The sequence below is a fragment of the Drosophila willistoni genome, chromosome 3R (assembly GCF_018902025.1).
Source record: "Drosophila willistoni isolate 14030-0811.24 chromosome 3R, UCI_dwil_1.1, whole genome shotgun sequence".
NCBI classification, from domain to species: Eukaryota; Metazoa; Arthropoda; class Insecta; order Diptera; family Drosophilidae; genus Drosophila; species Drosophila willistoni.
Window position 1 is genome coordinate 17,492,719 of NC_061086.1, and position 24,504 is coordinate 17,517,222.

The 24,504-nt window shown below is 33.0% G+C and overlaps 1 protein-coding gene across 1 annotated transcript; it reads left to right on the plus strand.

Moving 5' to 3' along the window:
* The first annotated feature begins 5,890 nt into the window (after nucleotides 1-5,890).
* LOC6647933 (homeobox protein Nkx-2.1) lies at nucleotides 5,891-23,973 on the plus strand. The gene is made up of 7 exons (XM_002070742.4): nucleotides 5,891-6,427; nucleotides 7,840-8,317; nucleotides 10,947-11,158; nucleotides 15,656-15,804; nucleotides 20,683-20,778; nucleotides 22,932-23,018; nucleotides 23,448-23,973. The coding sequence occupies exons 2-7, from the start codon at nucleotides 7,890-7,892 to the stop codon at nucleotides 23,877-23,879; spliced, it is 1,404 nt and encodes a 467-aa protein (XP_002070778.2). The 5' UTR covers nucleotides 5,891-6,427; nucleotides 7,840-7,889; the 3' UTR covers nucleotides 23,880-23,973.
* Nucleotides 23,974-24,504: the final 531 nt, after the last annotated feature.

A 24,504-nucleotide genomic window follows, 5' to 3' on the forward strand; every position in this document is an offset into this window, starting at 1 on the left:
GGGCTTAATACAATTTGGCCAAAAAGTTTACAATGTTAAGTGGGATAAAATAAATACATATACACATTATTGTTAGTGGTCGTAATGAATTGATGTAATGCAAGTGCATCTTTGTGCCTTTATCCCTCAGTCTACCAGTTTTTTTTTTGTCAGCTGAATTTAAATGAGTTTACATACATTATGCTAAAGTAAAGTGCCCAAGGCAAGAGCTAACAAAATACATATTTGCATACAAAGGTTTTTACTGTGAAACCTTCAACTTAATCAGAATATTATTTAATTTAAATTTTGTTTAGTTTTCAACATATGTACTTATATAAGACACACACACACACACACACAGACATTATTTGGTTCACAATGTTTTGTTCTATATCAGACTTCAATGCAACCGCAGGGAGGAAGGGCCAAGCATATTTAACAGCATGAAGCTCAGGCACTTGAAAACGTATTACAGTACTCAGGATACTATAACCTCTCCTATATATTCATATAAATTTCGAGTCAATGCATTTTTATGCCTGCATCAGTTCATTGATTCATCATTTATTGACGTAGAACTAGTTGGCAAAGTAATTTGGCGAACAATTTCATGCAAGGCCATAGAAATTTATCGCTCGACGAAACTCACCCTTTAGATGGATTACCTTATAGAAAAGTTGGTTTAAACACAAATTTCATAATCTAAGGAAGAATAATATAACTTTATTAATAATTATTATGAAACGGGTTAAAGACGACTACATTTGAAGCTTAAGCTACTAATCATTGATTTCCAATCAATTGATTGATGGTAATTTTTATACCCTTGTAAAAAGGGTATATTAATTTTGGTCAGAAATTTGCAACGCATAGAAGGAAGCATTTTCGACCATATAAAGTATATATATTCTTGATCAGTACAACGAGACGAGTTCAAATAGCAATGTTCGTCCGTCCGTCCGTCTGGATCAGCGCAAACTCCTTCTAGACCGTAAGAGCTACAGAGCTGAAATTTTGCATGTAGGGTTGTATATAGTGCACAGGTTGTATATTTTGGACTCAGCCGGATCGGAACACTATATCATATAGCTCCCATACAAACGGTAAAGTCACGAGCACTGACTTTTCTCAATAACTTCTTTATTTTCTGAGCTATTTAAATTTAATACTAGTGAGTTTATTACACCTATAAACTATAAACTATGCCAAATTTCATCAAAATCGGGGACTATATCATATAGCTTCCATAGGAACGATCGGTCGAAAACAGTGACTTTTATCAATAACTTTGTTAATTTTGACGCGATTGTTTTCAAATTAAATCTTTTTTAGTTTAATATATCTGTTAATGACTGTGCCGAATTTGATAAAGATCAGGTGACTACATCATATAGCTCCCATAGGAACAATCGGTGGAAAACAGTGACTTTGATCAATAAGTTCGTTATTTCCTATGCTAAGATTGATGGCCGTTCTTTTGCCTTTTTAGATAAAACATTTTTCCACTTTGATAACTTTGATTGGCTATTGGTAAGGAAAGAGTTACCAAAAAAGTTGCAAGGGTATACAAACTTTGACGCGGTCGAAGTTAGCCCCGGCCCTCGGATTTAAATAGGAATTTGTGGCTATTTGGCGTATTTCTTTAATTACAATGCTAATAAATTCTGACCCCGGAGAATATCATGTAATAACTTTAACGAAAGGTAGTTGAATTGCTTAACGAACTAGCGAAAGACTTACAACATTTACTTAGTCGAAAATAGGCGGTTATTGTGGGATGGTTGTTTGTTTAAGTTTAAAATAGTTTGTTGAAACAGTTAAGTTTGTTCTTTAATAGAATAGAAAAAATAAAACTTATGTCACTAAGACCTTTCTGTTCACTCTTATATTCTTACTAAATATGGAAGCTATATGATGGGTATAGTCAGATGATGATCTGCCTGATTGTTGGGTACTTGGGGGTTTTAAGTAAAAACTTCATATACCTAATTTCATCCTACCTACTTTTATTCTTTAATTGCTATGATTTAGCTGTGCCATACAAATCCGTCTTCATATTGCTCCGAACCATTTAAACAAATAAGTTTAGATATAAGGTAAGTCCAAGTTTATCAACCAAATATAATTTAACAGTTTTACGGATCGTCCTGAGCAGACTGTGTACTGCCTGAAGGATTTAATATGCATTAAATTAAATTTGATTGATTTTTATTTCATTCTGACTGAACTATTCTAAAGCAAGTTTTGTATTTATTATTTTAAAGATTTTAGTTAATATTGGCAGCTACATAAATATATTTAACTATATAGACACATCCACACACACACACACACAAAAACACACACTCAGGTATAGATATGTCTGTGTGTGTGTGTGTATGTGCTTAATGAGTTTTGTTGTTGTTGTTGCTATTGTGTCCCTGATGACCATATTTTACACTCATGATTACGTTTCTCTTTTATACATGTATGTGTGCCAATGTGTGTATGTGTGTGGGGGCGTTTCTTTGAGGCCAACCAATCAGAGAACACCAACATATGCTATGGTGTTTTCTGCTCCACCCCCCATCAACGCATTAAAGTAACGCCCATTGATTTTTTGGGTTCGGTTCATTTAGTCTGGACCAGAATCAATATATGTATGTATGTATGTATGTATGTACGTATGTGTGGAATCAACAAAGAAATACAAATTTCATGGCGCCCAACATAAAGCTTTTACACATACAGACATATATACTTTCTAATAATTAAATTGTTGTTGTTAGTTTTTTAGAATTCAAGTTAAAGGCCAATTTACTGGGCAGTTTGTTACCCATGGCAACATAATCCATCCTTTTACTTCACAATGAAATATGTAGTCCAGTCGGTGGCCGATTTAAGTGCTTGTGGTGAATCAAAGTCAAATTGCTACTGTCGAACAGACAGATTCCGAATGAATTCTACAAATAAAAAACCTCTCCTCTCCAAATGTCTTTTGTTGTTAAGAAAAGATGAAATAACTTCAGTTAATCGTAGCTTTAAATTATCATGATGAAAGAGATAAATATAATACAGAATGTGGCAATTCAGATCTATTAATTGTATTATCTTCCAAGTGCTAATTGACCCACACAGCTGTTGGCTTTTATAGCCTTGCATAAAGAAAACATTAATGTTATTTAGAAGAAAGGATTAGAGGAAGTAACAGAAGTTAGTCCATTTGTTTATAAACTTTGACTACTTCAAGTTAAAACTGTGATAAATTATTGCTTTAAGTCGTTTTAAAAATAATTTTATTAAATAATTAGCAAGAAGTTTTTAATTGATTCAATTCGTCATGCCAAGCAAAAATGTCACTAATCCGCCATGTTGTCATGTTACCTAAACATGTTGCTAACCCGCCATGTTGCTATGCCGTGTTGCTAAAGACCCCCCAAAATGTTCCTTTTATCCTGCTTAAAATATTCATTGAATAATAATTGATATATAAGCGTATATGAAATTCGATGAGTTGATTAATAATTTTCTAATGAGTACGTTAAAAAATACTTCAAAAACGGGCAAAAGAACCCATTAACATTCAGATATTTTTAAATTTAAAAAATCTTACCGAGAAACAAATGACATATGAGGATATTCATATAGAAGTGGGTCCTTCTTAAATGTTGTCAATAAGAATATCCCCGCCTTATTAATTGGTATAGGGTATAATAATAAGAAACACAAAGGTAGGCAGCCCACACTTGAAACAACAAAAGCAAAAGCAAACAAGGGCACAAATGTAGACAGATTCGTCTACGGAACCCTCTGCAGTTATCTTTCCAAGAATCCTTCAGCTTGCCTAGTTTTGTTGAGGTATTAAACTCAAGATACCCTGCAATAAATAGGTACAAATAATACATTTTGGAAATATTTTTTATATAATTATACTGACGGACTAGAGACTTCTTCTCGTTGGTGAAACGAATTCGCAATATCGAACCTCTAGTTGGTTTAAGATTAAAGAGTATATGGAATGCTCATTCCTTACCTTCTAATTTACTGTTGACGGAAACATATGCTCAATCATGTAATATGGTCTAAAGTGACATTACAATGGTATATTTTGATCGGACCTTCTCTGAAAATATCATAGCTCTCTAATTGAAGGAAACTACCAAAGATTCTAGAATAGTTTTTTAGGCGAATTGCAGACAATATATGGTATTTCTTTTGGATTTTTTTCAATATTTTATATGACATATGTTGATGTTAAACAAAACGTGCGATTTTTTTATTATTAGTATTATTATTACAAGTACAGGATATAGTTGTAAACTATCAACCTAACTAAGGCCTTTGGCTTAGACGAAAACTCCATCCATACACTAGCTTTCTCGTTGTTTAGTTGCCTAAATGACTGGACCACTTAGACAACTCATCTACGATTTATTATTATCGATTATCCAAGGTTTGATTTAAGATTACTTTTAATAATCTTGGCAATTCGAATTTGATTTACATTTGTATAACCTATTCTATTATTTGTTTTTAAATTCCTTTTACAATATTAAACATTTTGTTTATATTTCCTGAAACAAGTTTATTTCAAACACTCGCGACTACTATTTCGACACTATTGAAATTTCAAACAAATGCCAAACTATTTGTGTATAATCGAGAGTAAACCATTTAGAACAATCTACCGCAGATAGAAAATCTACCTACTTTAGGGCTGTTAGCGCGTTTCTTATCGACACGACCATCAACCGTCCATCCCATCCCTTGGAGTTTGTAAATCAGAACCGGATGAATGATGCGCCCAATCATTTTACGGGGTTGCGCCAATCTCACATATTCACGAATCACATACTATCTAAAGATTCGCTACAATTGACAACTTATTTAGTTAATGTCACTTTTTTTGGGCAGACTAGTGTGTTGTGTTGCGTCTCAGTTGGGTGTGTGTGTGTATCCAAACGGCGGCTACGAGAGACTGCGATATTTGGAAGTTCCAGATTCTTAGCTTTAGCAGATACTAGATACAATCATCGAGTTGTGGGTACGACAAATTTAATGTCATTCAAGTTAAACAAATTTAAACAAAACCCATCGCATTTTGTGGATACTAAACTGACAGTTTTAAGAACAGCGGATCCATGAAAATGACAAATTTAATTCATCAAGCATATAAACTACTATATATCCATATACATATATACAAATGTGTATATACTACAAAAACGTCGTGGTTAACTACAATAAATTAACGTCGTACAGTATTTAGAGTACATCAGAACATGTCAAACGCAAAAAAAAAAAAAAAATTAAAAGAAAAAGAGAGGGAAAATCAAAGCTTGGTATTTGGAGTTAGTACTTGAAAGAGTACGGGTATGCATTGTTTGGTTGTGTGAAAATACAAGCTTAGAAATCATTTTTATTGTACCGAGAGAAAGAGCGTGAGAGGGAAAGGGAGATGGCGAAGCCATACAATAAAAGAAAATTCAACAATTTAAGAATTCCTGCAGCGTTTTTCTGAACCTAATTTCGAAAAAAGAAAAAAAATTGTGAAACTTGGAGTAGCAAACGGCAGCCGAGACCGAGGGTTGAAACAACCATCAACTGCCATTGGTGGAATTCCCTTTGTCAGGCTTGACAATTTAAATGTGCTGGGCGCAAGACTTAGTCATCTCTTTCCAACATGCATTCGGCGGATTGTGGTTGGGCCAGAGCGAGTGAAACAAATGCTGTCAGAAGAGGGCTGGGAGTTATTATAACAGGCTACAGACTGAAATGTACTCTTGGCTGTTATTGGCCCAGCTATGGCAAATGAATAAGCAATATTTTATGTTTGTTTTGTTCAACGAAGTGTGTAGCCAGTACGAAACACAGTACAAAGTCATCGTTAATAGGAAAAACTTATTCGAGGGCTATCCAGAAGCCATCTGAGGAGTACTCGTCAGTACTGTTCAGACCTCTTATTTCATTTGACGGAATCGTGTCGAGTGGATATTCATAATAAATTCACTGACGTGGGCTTATATGTGTTTAAATTTACATACATACTTATATTGTGCTGAAGAAACAAAAATCAGGTGTTACATACACTCACTGAGTGGTTTGTCAATATACATTTTTAGCTTCAATTCTAAACTTTAAATCCATCAATTTGTATCGGTGCTAAAAATAAATTTCAAATAATAAAACGTTTTTAAATTAGTGAAATGCTCATTGCAATTAAACAGCAAACAAACAACCAAACGACAACAACAACAACAACAACACAAACCAAGTGAAATGTTCTAATCAACTCTATATTGGATGGATTATAACTGATTATATTTCTATGATTTTGATTATGAATCAAGTGTTTTACATCATAACGGAGAACACTTTCCAGTGTGCACAATAAGAAAATACATAACTAAACTCAGACTCGAATTGGTAGGATTCGGATTGATTTCCCCCCCAATTAAACCAAAAGGTGATATTACTCGTGATCTGTGAAATATGTAATAAATAATTCAAATATATTAACTACTCAAATGCTTAAACTCTCTCTCTTTGTGTGAATATGTGATAGAGAGATAGTGACAGGCTAACTAAATAGTTAATATTGTGTCAATCTTTAGTGCTTATTTTCGAAATGGGAAGACTACTGTATCGGTAGTTTTTACTTTACTTTTGTAACAAAAGTTGCAATACTAAAGAATCTAAGTGAAAGCCCTTTCTAAGGGAATTAAGGACTATCCCATTTCGAAAGTTTTGAAAAATGCTTCAGAGGGGAAGAGAAATCCTTGTTTTAAGCAAACTTCAGTGTTAATTGTCGGTTCATAGTGAAAAGAATAAATAGGATAATCTACGGCAAAGACATAATGAAAAAACATAGGTCAGATAATTGTGTTTCTTAATGTTCAAGTGTATACAAAATTAATTCTGATATTTTCTTAATGGGAGTACATGTTTCGCCGTAGAGAGAGAGCCAACGGAGACGGAAAACATTGAAAGTCTTCCAAATTTCTGGCCATGTTTATTGCTTGGACTAAATCCATGGCTTATTGTTAGTTGTGTATTTAATACGTTGCGCTTCTTTCAACTTTGAAGTCAAAGGACGAAAGTGGTTTGTTAAAAATGCTTAGTACAGTTTCTTTTGTTAGTGAATAATTGGAGAAAATATATTTGATTGAAAAGGACTAATTGGTAATCGGTGTAAATATATTTGATTGAAAACGTTAATGGATATTAAAAATTTGCCAAATTTTAATGTTGAAAAAAGTAAAGCTTCAAAGTAAATGAAAAAAATTATCTCTTGGAGAAACATTCCCTTAATTTCGTTCTCCGCAGATATGAGAAAAGCAAGAAAATATTACATAGTTATATCTCATAGTAACGACCGCCCGATATTGAGTTTTAAGTGAGTAATTCAAAAAGTGAATTGATTTCTAAACGTTACGCGTATAAATTGGTATACAATGTCTGACTGTACCAAATTACATCAAGATTTGATGCATAACTTAAACACTTGAGCCGAACATCCAGTCTAAAGTGAAAATGTTGTCTAAAAACCTTAACTTATCAAATTTCTTAGTGATTAGATGATTTTAGAAAGTAAACTTATCCTGACTTTAAAACGCAAATAACTAATTTTAAAAACATTTTCATTGATTTTTATAATGGTTAAAAGATATGATTTGTTCTGAAAATTTTTAATACCAAGTCGAAAAACGCACATCATCAATAAACATTATTCTGTTAGCTTCGGGAAAGAATATGCACTAAAAATATACAAGAAAACGTTATATGTTAAGGCAATTTATGAGTCTCTTTAGCACGGTCAATGTTAGTTTTTGTCTCCGTGCGTTTGTTTTGCTAATTTTGGCTATTCTTTAATTTTAGAATTTGCTACATTTTGCGTGGACATTTGATTTCATGATCAATTACTTCGTATGTCAGCCCAAGGAATTTTATACCCATCGGCAAATGAGAAAAGGTGTTTTACCGATTTAGCTGCGGAGGCAGGCGATAATTTGTTAACTAACCTAAATGAGGCGGATTTGGTTATGAGTTTATCTCCAAAAGACATACTTATACCTCCAGCCGCTTCCCAACATCATCAACCAGAACCACTCACCAAATTAACCGAGCACGAAACATTGACACAGGACACGGTATCAACAGCAGCCGCCGCAGCGGTTGCTCATCACCATCACAATCTATCGAGTATCCATCATCTACAAAATCTGCACAGTCAGCATCAGAATACGTTATTCAATACAAATCATACAACACCGTTTAGTGTTACCGATATATTGAGTCCAATCGAGGAGTCATATCGTAAACTGGAATTAAACGGAAACCCACCATCGCCTTTTCGGTAAGTCTTTAACGAATAACCGTAATAAAAATGCTTACTAGTTAAAAAAGTAAAAGTAAACCCATTTGGGGTAACTTAAATCCCAATATAAATACAAAAAAAAAACCAATGTCATCGAATTTTGATTTGAAGACGAGAAAAGCGTCACGTTTTCTTGCATTTTTGTGGAAAATTTCTAATCTGCTCTGGTTGTTGAAACTGATGCTGTATCTAATTGTTTTCATTATACCCTTTCAGAGGGTATTATAAAATTGGTCAGATGTTTGTAACGCACAGAAGGAGACGTTTCCGACCCCATAAAGTTTATATATTCTTGATCAGCATGAGAAGCTGAGTTGATATAGCCATGTCCGTCTGTCCGTCTGTCCGTCCGTCCGTCCGTCTGTGCGAATGCGTTTTACTCAGCCGTCTTAAGAGCTATCGGGCTGAAATATTTTTTTCGGGGTTTTTTATTACCCGGGAAAAATAAAGTATGAAAACCATCAGGATCGGACCACTATATCATATAGCCCACGAAGAACTAGAAGAAACATTTTCATAAAAATCGGAGTATGCTACATATGTGATTGTAAAATAATTGTAAAATAGAGAGTAAAATTGTTTTGTTTGTATGTATATTCATGAATTGAGTTGCAGAAAACAAATTTTGAACATGTAAAATTATTATTATCAAGGACTGCAAGGGTATATAAACTTCGGCATAGCCGATGTTAGCTTCTTTGATATTTTTAAGTTGTTTTTGCTTTATTCAATATGAATAATAGGGCATGGGCTACTAAGAGATTTTAATAATGTTTTGTTCCTCGTTCGTTCCTCCTTTTCAACGAATTTCAGTCTTCAAGGTGTGTGTCTTCTACAGAAAGAAATATCACCATAAACCTGCTGTCTTCTTTAACTAGATTATGTTGTAATCGCTGAGAGATATCACTTGATTAATTTGCTCAATTAACTGTCATCTTAAATTGGTTTCCTTGGAGCATCCCGGCTGCGCACTTCCGTCAGAAATGTTACAGATGTGTCCGGTGATCCGAAAAACAAGATCCGTCGCTAGGTTGAGGCATTGTCTTTAGTCGCCAAAACTGATGAGATTTAACTTTGTAGCTAGATTACTATATAAATTACCTATATAATTTCCATTTTAGTAACAAAATATTTGTTGGTATCCGTAGAAGCATCGATTTCATATTTTGTCATATTTTACTATCAGTTAATCCTGTTGTGAGATCCGTCGGGAATTCACTATTAGAATGTGGTTTTATATCTGTTACCCAATATTAAAAATAGCGACCAGCAGAGGAAATATTATTCAACAACTCGAAGCGAAGAGGAAATTGCAATTATTTTGATATACTTGTATCTTTAAGGGTCATATGAAATGCTTTCAACTTTTCAGCCGAGCATTTGTAGTTGACTTGAACAATTAAAGCTTGTTAGGTCTAGAGTAAAAGCGTGCAACTCGATTCAACTTTGTGCACATTTATACGGAGCAAGTTGAAATTCATTATGTTAACTTTTTTCCCGTTTTTTTTTTTTATTTTTGCTTAGATACCCTTATTTGCCACTGACCTAGCAGTCCATGTTTCATTCAAACAAACTTTTTGCTTATGCATTCTTTACATATATGTATATACATATCTCCGCCATTTTGTATCCGATTTTATTTTTTTTTGGAAACATATGTGTGCACACCAGGGGCGCATCTAGAGTGAGATTTGGGGCGTAACTTTGTGATTACTAGTAAGAGAATTTGGAAATGCTATGCAATGAGAAATTTTTAAAAAGTATAGCATACTGTTTGGGGCAGGTGGATTTAGGGGTGGCGAATTCTCCTCCAGTTTCGCCCCATTGAATCCGCCAATGGTGCACACATACATGTATGAACTTTGAAAAGTTTGTGCGTGTGTTTGTTTGTGTTAGTATAATTACAGCATTAATTATGCAATTTCATTAATTACAGTGTCGAGGTTGTAACGGCAAACAACTTGATATTCAAGTTTGAAGATGTATCAATCCGGTAGATGCAGATCGCCTAATATACGTCTGATCACAAATGCTTAATAGGCTCCTTTAATTCAGGTCATTGGTATATAATATCGGTGATGAAAGATGCTTTGAACAAATATTGGATATAAACAGCGTACTAAGTTTGATAATGCTTGTATTATCTACATGGCGTATGAGTGATGCCTTTATTCACGATAGCTTTTAGTCTGGGATCAGAAGATTACAAGTTATAAGTTATGCGCTCAACAGAACTGCCTTTTAGTAAGAGTTATTAGTGTTATGAGAAAGACAGATAAACTCTCAGGCAGATAACTCATTAAAAAGAAATTAACAATGTTAGTCAAACGTAAATTTGTGAATTATAAATGACCGTCAACTTGCTTGGCAAACACATGAGGCTAAACCGGTTTAAAATCTTTGTCTGACGTTAAATTTCTGATCGGAATTCGGAAAATAAAATGTCAATCAATGGAACTTAGAATACCCTTTCAATTACTGCATTATTTTGCGTTTTTTAAGCGCAATTTTAAATTAGTTTTACACATTCAATATTTATACAAATTTTATTTTGTTCTTGTTGCTTTAACTTGACTTTTACTAATAGTTACAAATATTTATTTTACAGATCCAATTCAAGCGGTAGTAGTATTAATTCCCCGGGAACACTCAGTACTTCAACCATGGCTAATCCATACGCAATGGGTTCATTGTATCACAGTCCCGGAGTGCAAAGCTATTGCGGACCCACAGATAACTTATCATTGGCTGGCCACTACACGGATATGCGAAGCTCTGCCTCGTGGTATGGATCAACAGCCAATGATCCTAGATTTGCAAGTAAGTTTAAATCAGTAATCACTCATTTTGTCTTTATTTTCATTTTCTAGTACTGCAAAAGGGTTATTCACCAAATTAATAAAATAGAATTTAGATCAATACAATAATTACTGAGCTACGAGTACCCAATTCAAACCTTTTTTATGAAACTTTGATCCAAACTAACTATATGTAGAGATTAAAAGGGTTTTTTGTTGACAGTTTTAATAGGGGTTAATGGCCACATCATCAAACTTCATCTTTAATACAATCTTTACATAATTGAGTGCAAATATTTATGATAACCGTCTCTATAAATGGATTAATTAAGCAAAAATGTTGTAAAGACTAAATAAAATCGCAATACAATATCTAGTAATTTGTTACAAGAAATAGATGTAGCAAAACGAGTTTCATATTATTTGTAAGTCCACAAATTTGTTGAGAATATTAATGCATTCATCCAAATTATTTATTTACGGTAACAGATCAGTTTATAACAAGTTATATTGAAAAACACGTTTTAGTTGTTTAAAATTACATTTCCTTACGCATTCGTTTGTCAAATCAGTTGACTAAATTTCTACGAAAACTTCAAAGTGTTTTTTGAATGAACTCAAAGAAATGTTTGCCTTCTCCGTATGGGAATATACCTATAGAAAGGAACTTTTGCCTGAACATTGTAAGAATCTCATAATTTAAATCTTTACCTTTAAAACCTCAAATGTAATGTAAACAATGCTCTACTTTGGCAAATTTTTTCAAGTTTTGAAATCAAAATGTGTAGGAAAAAGTATTGCCAAACCTGGCAATGAACTTGGTAAAGAAAAATTCACTTTCTACTTCCTTCGGTCTTTTGAAAAACCACAGAAAAATATCTATTAGTGGCCTCTTGTCATGTACAAAGGGTCCGGTATAATATTATTTGTTAAATGAAATATTCGATGTAAGTATGTATTTCCGGCGATACATTCTTTGCGCAATGATTTTTCAAGCGACGCCTTTGCCTTGGGGGTGACGGGCGCAACGCCTTCCTGCTTCCGATGGTCTACTGAATAGCTTTATTTGGATTCGAATTGGCATGAAACGCTTGTCAGCGGCAGACCACACGCACACACACACACACAAACACACAAACACCCAGAGATAATGGTGGCAGATGCACATAAATAATAGTCTGGTCAGTTGTTGGACCACTGACTTGGGCGTTTGCCGCTCGAATTTAAATGGGGATTATTTGCAACCTGGTAGCAGTTAAATGATAAACTCCCAGACAATAAAGGTGAAACTTTAGTGTCTTACAAAAAAATTAAATTGTTGGTGTGGCTCTACATATTTATGTACATATGGAAATTTATAAGAGAAAAAAAATAAGCAGAAAAAAAGAGAAAAAAACTGGTACTCGAAACGTCATTTCACCGATGCAAACTAAAACAACAATTCACACAAAGCACTTGAAATTTTGAGATTTATTTTCATGATAATCATAAATGCTGCGTCATGCAATCAATGTAGATTCTTATTAATTCTATGTTTATTTAAAAAAAGAATGGAGTAAGAAAATTTTCAACAAAACCAAACTCGACTACAGAATACTGAGGGCATACTGAGGGTATGAAAATGATTATGAAATGCTTGATTTTATCCAGTATCAAATATATGTATACATAGATATATAATATATAACTTCAAACGAAAAATATCAATTTATTGTAAAGTTCATAAATTATCCCATGTATTGCAAGTTCAAATAGTAGGTATAGTTATTTTTCAAACCTTTTCAATATCTTTAAATTGTTTTGGAAATTTCTCAACATAGTCTGCTATACATATCTACATATATATATATATATATGTGTGTATACAAATATATGCATAAATTTATGTAAATGGCACGAAACGAAGATGCCTCTCATTCTGTCAGTTACATTTGCATTTCTTGTCTTTGGCCCAATCTATGTATGTAGATATGTAGGTAGGGTACCTGGTGTAACAAGAAATGTGGGAAAATAATTGATTTTGAATTATTTTGTTGTCATTGTTTATTTAAGAAATTGAAAGATCATTAAGAGGTTTTTACACACATAAAAGACCTTTCCATTTTTGGTACCAGTTCCTTTTGAATAAAATTATTCGATATATGTATGTATATATCATATGTGTAGAAAAACATTCATATGTACATGAAAGTGGGGTATACATACATATGAACATACCTATGTATGTATGTAGGTGCATATTTTACAAAAATTTCAAAATGTTTTTAATATGCTTTGGACCAATGTGTTAAGAAAATATTTAAACTAGCCAAGCTTTAAAATAATTAAGCAATCAACAATTATTATTATATAATCAACAAAATATACAGTCAAACTTTTCCATGAAACTAGAAAAAAACATTAATTAATAAGTACAAACTATGTATATATGAATTTGTTTAACCTTGGCTTTAAATAAGCGGTCATAGTTAAGAAATTATATAACTCTTTATCTTTAGAAAGATGAACTTTTTAATACTTTAAGAAATTGTAAAATGTTTCTCAATATCCATTACTTGTATGTTTTTTTTTATTCTGTTGGTATCCATATCAGTATCTAGTTTTATTTTCCTCTACTTAAAGGAGCAAGGACTAGAAATCTGTTGTGTCATCCAGCATAAGTAGTCTTCGGTAACTGAAAATAGTTGTCTTGACTGAAAACTCAACATCTAAAAACTCGAACAATTTTGATCACAAAAGAAAGTTGTTTCGTAAAAATATATTAATAAATTTCGTTTATTATTTAAAGATATCTATTAAAATTACTTTAAAATATATCTAATATGATCGAAAGAGTTATTAAGCTATACAAAAATGTGGATTAGATTATTTATACCCCATTTAAACTATTTGGTTCTACTAATTGCCCCGCAACCAGGCACAATTCACTCAGATATCGATCTAGTTAATAGCAAAAGAGGTGACCAATCATTTTATCTCCTTTCTGAGATGAAAATGTTGAAGAAGGCGCCAAAAAACGTTTTTACAAACTAAATATTTGTATTATTTAAAAAAATAAGCCGCATCTTTTAATCCATGAACATGAGATCAGGAAAAATGCGTAAACTAAAAAGTTAAATTCCCCTGAAATATGAAACTAAATCTACCTAATTTGAAACGCCAATAATAAACGCAGTTAAGCAAGCATTTCTAGTTAGGTATTTGGCAAATTCATGCCATTTCGGATCCCCTATTCTTAGTCATGTTGCTGGCCAGCCATGTTGCTTCAAATTGTGTTGCTTGCCGTTGCTAGGCAACCATGTTGCAAAGGTGCTTCACGTAAAATAAATAGTATCGATCCGCGCGGTGAGCAGAGTTTTTCTTCTTTTTTGCAATTAAGTCTTTGTCTCACTCACTCCCATGGCGACTCCTCTATATCGTATATTATATGTACCTATGTACATGCATCCCTCCATCCCTTACGACCATCAATAAAAGTAACAGTTCAACGCCAGCAATGTCACACTCTATCTCTTCCTCTCGCTCTCTAATTTCATCGCTTTGTTAGACATGCTGCTGCTGCCAACAGCAGCAACTGAGCGCAAACTCACCCCTCACCGCTCATCCCCCCCCCCCCCCCCCAGCCCTTGCCACTTGCCTCTTGGCCTATGTTGCTTGGGCATTAATCGTTTATGCATATTATCCGACTATAGAAGTCTCCGTTCTGTATCATGAATGGCTTTTATGGTCTCCATATGACCAAGACTGGCGAACGACTGGTCTCTGTGTGCGTGCTAATTAAGAATAATGTATACATATTTTGCATGGTCGGATATCCTTACTGCTAACGGTTACATGTACTTTGGCAGAATGCTAAAATAAGGATTAACTTTTGCTAAATATTACATAAGGGGATACCCTTGCTTAGAAAGAAAATTGAAGTTTCCAATGCAATAATGATAATAATAAAATATTTATATTCCTTATAACAATTAGATATCCTTATAGACCTTATCTATTTCGTCCTTTAAAGAAATATAAAAAGGTTCATATTTAAGGAAAATCTTTATATATAAATAAGTATGTATAAGTATATTTCACCCATTTACAAATCCAAGTGATCGGCTGTTGGATCATCTAGAAACATGTTAACTGAAATATATCGAAGACTCCAAATACTCTATACTTCTTGTGCTTTTCGTCAAAATGGACAGGGAATAAGGAAACTCAGCTCAAAATGCTTTTCTTTATTTCTTTTTATTTTCACTTCCATCCATACACCTTTTCTAAAGGCAATGTAATTAGATGCATATTGCGCTTTTCATCCTGTGTGTGTGTATCAGTATGTGTGTGACTAAGTGTGTGTGCATGGACAAGGATAAGCACTCGTATAGTACAATTGCAATGAAAGTATGAATGCAGAAGAAGGAGTGTTTTAACAGTCGAGGAATTGAAAGAGTTGATAAACTTCGACCCACTGAAATTAGGCCTGTTTTGCCTGTTTCAAATAAATAACGTCATGAATAAATCTATTTTGCAGTATCACGTCTTATGGGAACATCTTCATCTTCAATGGGACACATGGGAAACATGAGTGGGCTAGCCGCCTGCAGTGTGAGTGATACCAAACCTCTGCAATTTCCATTGGCACAAAGGAGAAAGCGCAGAGTCTTATTTACACAAGCTCAGGTTAGTACAATCAGTTGGTAAATCTTTTAGTTTTTTATTAAATTTATTTATATTTTTGAGAATTTATTTATTAAGAAGCTAGATATAATTGAAATTAAGTTTAACTTAAGATAAAAGCGCTGGCGTCGAGGGCCTTCGGCTTGATTTTTGAGAATTGTTTAATATATTTATACTAATTTTATAGATCCAAAACCTTTTACCCTTATACTTCATAATTCGCCAATTCCAATTGGTTGTTCCTCATCAACAGTGACACAATTATACCTTGTTAAATATTCAACCGATTTTAAAATGTTTTTATTTGACATGTAAACAATTTTTTAATGACAAGTAATCTATTGATTTTCTTGCTCTAAGAAGTCGATTTTAGCCGTTTTTGATACCAAGATCTATATATTTATATTGAGAACAAATAATATGAACTGTTTAATCAGAGTCTTCACGAGGGTGACAGGAGATCATTTTGATAAGTTTAAATTTGTAGTAGAACACCAAATGAAAATATTTTATTCATATATCACCAAAATTTGCCGTGGGAGCTTTTTTTGCCTCAGCCGCCTAAATAACCCGCGACGGCTTTGCTTTTACATGGAATACACTTATAAATTTCCCACAAATAATTTTATTTTTATACAAATAAAGATAACGAGGCATTCATTTTAAATTTAAAATAATCAAAGTTACAATTTTCTACAACAGACACTAAAAAACAAAATAAAATAAACTAGAGGGCTAATAAATTTTACAATATACAGAATTAGAAAGCTTATAAAAGTATTCTTTCTGAATATATAGAACCCTAATGAATATATAACCGCAACCGCAGTTTTTAGAAGGGCCCGCGATTTCCGAAAAACCTTCACTTGAATTGCGATTTTGACTGTTTGCATAGAATCCATATAATAATAAAACCAGAGGACCGGGGCTAACTTTGACCCCGTCAAAGTTTGTATACCCTTGCAAGTTTTTTGTGTAAAAGGTCTAATGCTTGCGAAAGAACGGCTTAGAAAATAACGAAGTTATTGATCAAAGTCACTGTTCACCACCGATTGTTCCTATGGGAGCTATATGATATAGTCGCCCGATCTTAATCAAATTTGGCACAGTCAATAATAGATATGCTAAAGTGAGAAATATAAATTTTTATGACAATTGCGTCAAAAGTAACGAAGTTATTGACAAAAGTCACTGTTTTCGAAAGATCGTTCCTATGGGAGCTATATGATATAGTCACCCGATCTTGATCAAATTTGGCATCGTCGTTTATATGTGTAATTAACTCACCAATATTAAATTTCACGATAATAGCTCAGAAAATACCGAAGTTATTAAGAAAAGTCACTGTTCGTGACTTTGTCATTTGTATGGGAGCTATATGATATAGTGATCCGATCCGGCTGAATCCGAGATATACAACGCCTGCAGTATATACAAGCCTACATGCAAAATTTCAGCTCTGTAGCTCTTACGGTCTAGGAGGAGTTTGCGTTGATCCAGACGGACGGACGGACGGACGGACGGACATGGCTATTTGAACTCGTCTCGTCTTGCTGATCAAGAATATATATACTTTATATGGTCGGAGATGCTTCCTTCTATGCGTTGCACACTTCTGACCAAAATTAATATACCCTTTTTGCAAGGGTATAATAAACTTTAGTACATTTAAATCCATGAATTAAAAAAAAATACATCACAGTCGAAAATAGCGGATTTTTTTGAGGGGGGCCCGAACATGGTTACCCCCGGACCCTGATTTTCTCTCTGGGGGTCTGTTTACAGTATTGTACATAAACCCCAAAATCGATTGTTCTTCAGGTATTTGGCAAGAAACAAAATGGTTTTGGTTTTTAAACATAATTAAAAAGAAGACATTTGAATAGGAAAATAAAAACAAGAACTTTGAAAATTGGAAAAATGTTGACAAAGTTGTAGATTTGTAAAGTTAGGAATCGTGAATTTTTTCAAGGGAAATTTTTGCCAAATTACTAAGTTTTTTAGGACAATTTTTAATCGGTTTCGAAAAGTTATATACAAATATTAGGGCAACCAAGGATATTCTTAAATGATCTTTAACATTTGCAAAGTTATAGGGGTTCAATTTTTCCCGATTTTTATATGTCATTGGGTATATGTATGTATATTCTTTCTTTTAAAGTATAATGCAAAATGCAGTTTTTTGTTCTCTTTTCGGAACTGTTTTTGAGATCAAATGATCAAATTTTTATTTAGTAACGGCAACTAGAGCAGATAATAATTCCAAATGAATGCTAAGAACTAGTTTCTATGCCATTTTATTGTGTAGTTTTTCCTTCTTTACGTTTCTTAAAAGATAAAGTTCCACTTATATGAGAAGTATCTATAAATCTGATTTCTACAGCATGACAACTGAATTGCATTGTATTCAAATATGTATTCAGATATGTGCATTATTCGCACCTTTACCTACTTAATATTGTCGCAACTTAAAAATCAAGAAATGAGTAAATTTTTATATATTTATGTATGTGTATGTATCTTTGGCATTATCCAATCAGTTAAGCAATTATGTTTGAGCATTTTTTTACTAAAAGCCTGCTGATATATATTAAACAAATCCCTCTTAGCCATAGGTATCAATATAATTCTTACCTGGCCATATCTCCAATCGGTGTGCTGTGGCACGTTAACGCTAAGTTAAGGCCACTTGGCGAATATTTTTGTTATGCCGTCGCACAACCGTTAAGCAGCATGTTGGCTGAAAAAAAAGGGCCCGTTGGTAAATAATGGTCGTATACGCACATCTTTGTACATTCTCCACATATATATTTATATATATATACACACACATACACACACATTCAACGGTAGTAACCAACAAACGGCATGTATGTATGCAAACATGCATTTGCACAATGTAAACATAAACTCATAAAGATATTTGTATTTATTCAAGACTTGAGTCTTCAAGTGTATAGTAAATATAAAATTCGTTTTTCATTATACCATTCTAAATATTCGAAATGGATTTTATTTGAGAGCAGTGCCAAAATAAAGAGAGAAAAAGTATAAAAAAAGAAATAAGGCAAAACTACATTGAGCTTTATGCGCCAATTTACATCCCCCGTGGGATAAACCCATATATGTATAGGTAAAAACAGTTTTTAATAGAATTAATACAAAGATATAGTTTTTGGAATTTTCTCTAATATAGTATTTTAGAAAATTTTTAAAAGGTTCTTCAAATCTGTCTTAGCTCTCTTAATCGTAAGTCAGACTAAAGGTCCAAATTTATATGTTTTCAATGCTTTAAACTTAAAATTTTTATAAAAACACACAATTAATTACTTTAATTCTTTTGTATTTTCTAAAGGACAAAACAAGTATACATATAAATTAAATAGTCCCATATCCTCAGTTCTGGAATTAAACTATATTACAAACTTTTTGATAAAGAATTTTTTTAGTATTTTCTTCTGACTAACTTCACACTTCAGAATCATTGGCTAAAGTGGGTCATTTTTTATAAATCCAGCCCTGCAATTATCTAAGAAACCATAAAAAATGTAGACCTTCTCTTCATAGTTTTAGGGAATAGTGGTTAATGATTTCTATGGACAAAAATAATTCAAGGATATGATTCTGTCTTTACCGCTACTCGGTATTTCATATCCTTACATTGTACACCTTTTGTCCCACCACTTATCTCCATTTTTACTGAGTAAATAAATAGAATTAGAAAAAAAGGTCCATCACGTTCACAAAAGAAAAACTACATAGTAATATTTACTAAAGTTTTGTTTTCTCAATGGACCCTTTTGTTGTATCGATTTGTCCTTTGCAGGACGAAGGCTTTTAATGTGAACATCTTGGTAATGTTTTCATTCCTGGCAGTTGCTTTATGCTATGTCAACATCTACGGACGTATTGGTTTAGGGGAGGCAGTTATCAAAAATTAATTAAAAGTGAACAATAATGGACCCACTCCAGGGTGTGAGTGAGGCAGAGAGGAGGAGAGAGAGAAGTTTACCAAGTTCAAATATGTTTTTGTTATAGTTAGATAAAATCACCTTAGCTTCGGCAAACATTAATTTACATCATCAACATTTGTGCGCCTGGCCTCAAGATCAACAAATTTATTTGACAATTTATTTTAGTTGAGTAGAGTCTCCACAAATTGGTCTTAAATTAAACATTCTGATCGGGAAATTCTGTATAAATATGTGTACACTCTACATATATATTAAAACGGGTAGTTTTACTTATATTTCATTTATACGGACAATAGCAATTGTCCCTGGCAAAAGCTGGTCAAAATTTGTGAAAAGTAAGGAGCTACTTTTAATAGAAATTCGTGTATAACTTTTCCTTGGGACGAGCTGCTTACTCATTGGCGCTCTTATCCATATGGGTGGAAATCAAAGTGCCAAGTGTTAGGCAATTAAAGAAATCGGAGTTTCGTATATTTCATTAAATTTGATAGAAATAAATAAATCTTCTTAGACTTTGTTATCCTTTCCAAAGAACATATGAGCCTACAGAGTTCTATAGGTTTATTGGGTTTATGTAAATTTGATCTATGATTATGATAACATAATTGCAATTTTTATCCTATGACCTTCATTTGTTGTTGTTATACGAATTTGTGGTCATTGATTCTGAAAATGGTCTCATTTGTTTTGCAATCATTTAATACTTTCACTTAAAAATCGCTTTCTTTTCTGTTTTTTTTTCAAGTTTTCTTAAATAGTATTGAGATAAAAAACCTTTCCTTACATAGAAAATTGTTTAAATTTTAGTAAAATTATTATAAACTATTTCTAAACATAAAATACTTGTCAAAATGATAAGGTTCCCATAAAGTAATCCACATTGATTTATTGTATTATTTTGTTATAGGTTTATGAGCTCGAGAGGAGATTTAAACAACAGAGGTATTTATCCGCCCCTGAACGAGAACACTTGGCCAGTCTTATACACTTGACACCGACACAGGTAAGAATCCATTTCATAACAATATACTTATAACAATTCAATAGAACAGCTGGTGGTTGCTATTAGTGACCGAACAGACCATTGCACTGGTTTAGATATTTCGCCCCCGAAATGATTATGTAATGACTTAGCGTATTGTGTGATTCATGGTAACCAGAATGATAAACATTGAAACAAGAGAATATCAAAATAATTAGTAGGTGTATTTCTTTTAATCATTTATATAGAATTGAAGTTCTTCAATCCAATATAAAAGTATTGTATGACTATCTTCTGCGTGTTTGAGCTTAGGTGTTAGTTTTCTTTAAATTTGATTACTTTTTATGCGATTGAATGTAAATACTGTGAAATCACTGTAAAATTCAATGAAATGAGGGGTGAAATTTGCGTTTTGACCCAAATTTTTCACCCTGCAAGACATGTGAGGGTTGTTTTTTTTTGAAACTATGTTCATTGCAGTGTGTCAGAAAATCAAAGTTAAATTTTTGTAGTGGCAATGTAAGCAAACTTTTACTAGTCGACTATAAAAAACGAAAGAAGGCATGATTCGAATTAAGGCTCTTGGATTTCATGTGGAGACATCTAAGCGTAAGACGGCATCCAATTTCCTCCAGCTATGCGACCAATTAAGGGTCGCTGATTTCATGGGGTAACTGAATCTGAATGGGGGCTATTCTTATTGGCCAGACATGCTCGATAAATGAACTTCCCATTGCTTTTGGTTGAATAAAAAACCACAATTCAATGGCTTCATACAATTGTTGTTATTTCTTGATTAGTTTTAATAGGAAGAGCGATTTGGAACCCATGGCTAATGAAATGTATGCCTTTAAGGCCTTTGTAATATGGCCAAAATATGAATGAATAAAACAGCTCAACCACAATAAAGACTATATAGAGCTAGGTACAATGTACGGCTCTGTATAAGTATATAAAAAATAGATATACCTACACACACACAGACACACACTTAGTTGTCTGTTCTTGTCTGGATAGTTTTTTAATTTAGATGGTTTGTTACCTTTATATTAAACACAATGGACCATGCCCTCAAATAGCAAAGAACATGATCAAACAATGACCACATTTCAATACAATTTAGGGGTGAGTTTAAAATGTATTATTTTTCTTATTGTTCGAAAATGCATTTTTATCTTTCAAAAACAGCCACTGTTCTGAACAAACACACACAGATAGACACACACATACACACACACACTCACACGTTGTTCATGGTTGGGATCTGTTTTATTTAAAGGTAATCACCACTGCTGTTTATGTGGGTAGAGGCTATTGTATTGAAAATTTCCACAAAATAAAACTGAAGGGTGACAATACACAATTCGAGTGTTTTTATTGTTATAACACGTCGCATCCTAAAAACCCATTGTGAGTACCGCAGAAGTAATTGCTTAACCTAATGACAATTATGTGTTAAGTGGTGGGCATTGTTATCCTCACGCCCTTATATTTGTTCACTGATGTAAATATTAGTTGGTCCTCTAAGGACCATCGTCTACTAATATATTCTATGATGCAAGCCAGAAGGATCCTTTCCAAATAATTTATTGGTGTGTTCTTATGGGCGTTACATCTTTATTTCATCGTCACATCCATCCAAAAGTGAGCCTCTTCGTGTGGTACATATTACAGCAAGTATTCAATCTTTTCTTTAAGTCTAAATCAAGGGACTTTACATTTTCCTTTTATAAATAGAGGATCTATCATGTTAGATTCTTATATCACAAACAATACTCGTATAACCGAAATCACAATTAGAAACCTCTTTTGTAATCAATTAGATTTATTGAATATTAAAAACTTCTTTTGGGCGGTTAAACGAAATACATTCTCTTTTTGCCTAAAGTTGCGTTTAGTCATTGCCACTGAAATATTTTATTAAAGCAAAAAGGATAGAAATACAGTTTGCAAAATATTATTATCTAGACTCTGAACAAGAGATTTTTAGGATTAAATATTGATTGATTGGAATATCCCCAATAAGTATAAATTTAGAATTTCTTCTTCAAAAGTAGATTTAAAACCACTAATATTCAATTTAGAATCTTAAAGAAAAAGCATTACATTTCGGCCATGGCGAAAAAAGTATCCAAAGGATTCTTATAATAATTATTTTTATATTCTTCTTTCAGGTTAAAATATGGTTTCAAAATCATAGATATAAATGCAAGCGACAAGCGAAAGAAAAAGCAATGGCTGAACAAAATCAACACAATCAGGTAAACAGAGTCTATTCGATATAAATGTGTATATTAAGAAGCTAGTCTCAATTTATATATTCTAAAAAGCAGTTTTGACTATTTCTACTATGTATTTTGAAATAGTAAACTCTTGTTTGTTGAAAAAAAAAGACACTTCCCTTTCGGGTTCAACTTTATATATAATATGTACATATGTAATATTGTCCCCTACCAACCTGGCTCTCTCTTTGTACTGATCTCCCTATGAGATAAGTGCAATGTATTGTCATTTTCGTACAGAGATTTGTTCAGATATGCGCAAGCATTCTATACCTACAATTATTTCTAAGCCAAGAGCAAGCCTAGAAATGTCGGTCGGACTAGGTATAAAAACCTTTGTTTTGCCCATTCATTATTTGCGGCACGATGAATGAGTGTCTAAAATTTAAATTGTTTTTATATTTTCAGTCTGCAAGCTCTCCAAGACGTGTCGCAGTTCCAGTGCTCGTGAAGGATGGGAAACCCTGCTCTGGCAACAGCAATGCAACGCAACCCCAGCCGCATGTCAATAGCTCGACAACGTCGGGCAACAACAGCAGTAACAGTAATAGTGGCAACACAAATAGTGGACCAACAGCCGTATCAGCGAATGTGACGGGCGGGCTTAATCTTATAACTGGAGACGCACCCAATTCTCACTCACCTGACACATCCTCATCGCTGCTGGCAAGCTATGGAACAGTCGGCGGTTCCAATGTTGCTATGTTACAGCAACCCTGCAATAATACACTTATGTCGAATAGTTTAGCTATGGCATATAGAAACCAAAATAATTTTATTTCTAATGGGCATCAGCAGCAGTGTGGGGGCTATTTGCCATTACAAGGTAGAGCTTGGTAAACATATCATAAGTACATATAATTACACATTCTTTCGGTCATGCTTCTGTGTACTCGATTCAGTTATTGTATGTATGCAAATAAAGCTTAAATATAAATATATATATATATATATATATAAGTATTAATATATATATTAGTGTTATTAGTCATTTTACATTGAAAGAAATTGTAACTAGAACTTCCCCAGTGTCAACAGTCTTTAACCATCAAATCAGAGATATTAAATGTCACCAGACAGTAAAAATCTTTGATACAGTGTGCTTCATTTTATATAATGAATGCCTTTTTGGAATTAGCAGATTTTATGTCGTTAGTGCTAGTTCTTTATGGGTGCTCTCAATGTAAAATGAATATTAAGTATATAATATTAATAATTTCATAAAATGAAATATACGCAACATAATTATAACAGCAATAGAAACAAATTTAAATATATTATATATATATATATAAATATACGACTCCAAAAATCTCAATAATATAAAGGCGACTATGTATAAGTAAGTGTATATAAATTAGGCCAATGTATGCAATAAACAAAAAAATTAATTCCGCTTTTATGTCTTACACTTGCACAACTATTGTAAGCACTTTGAGAATGCCAAATTAGCCCTTCGATTTCC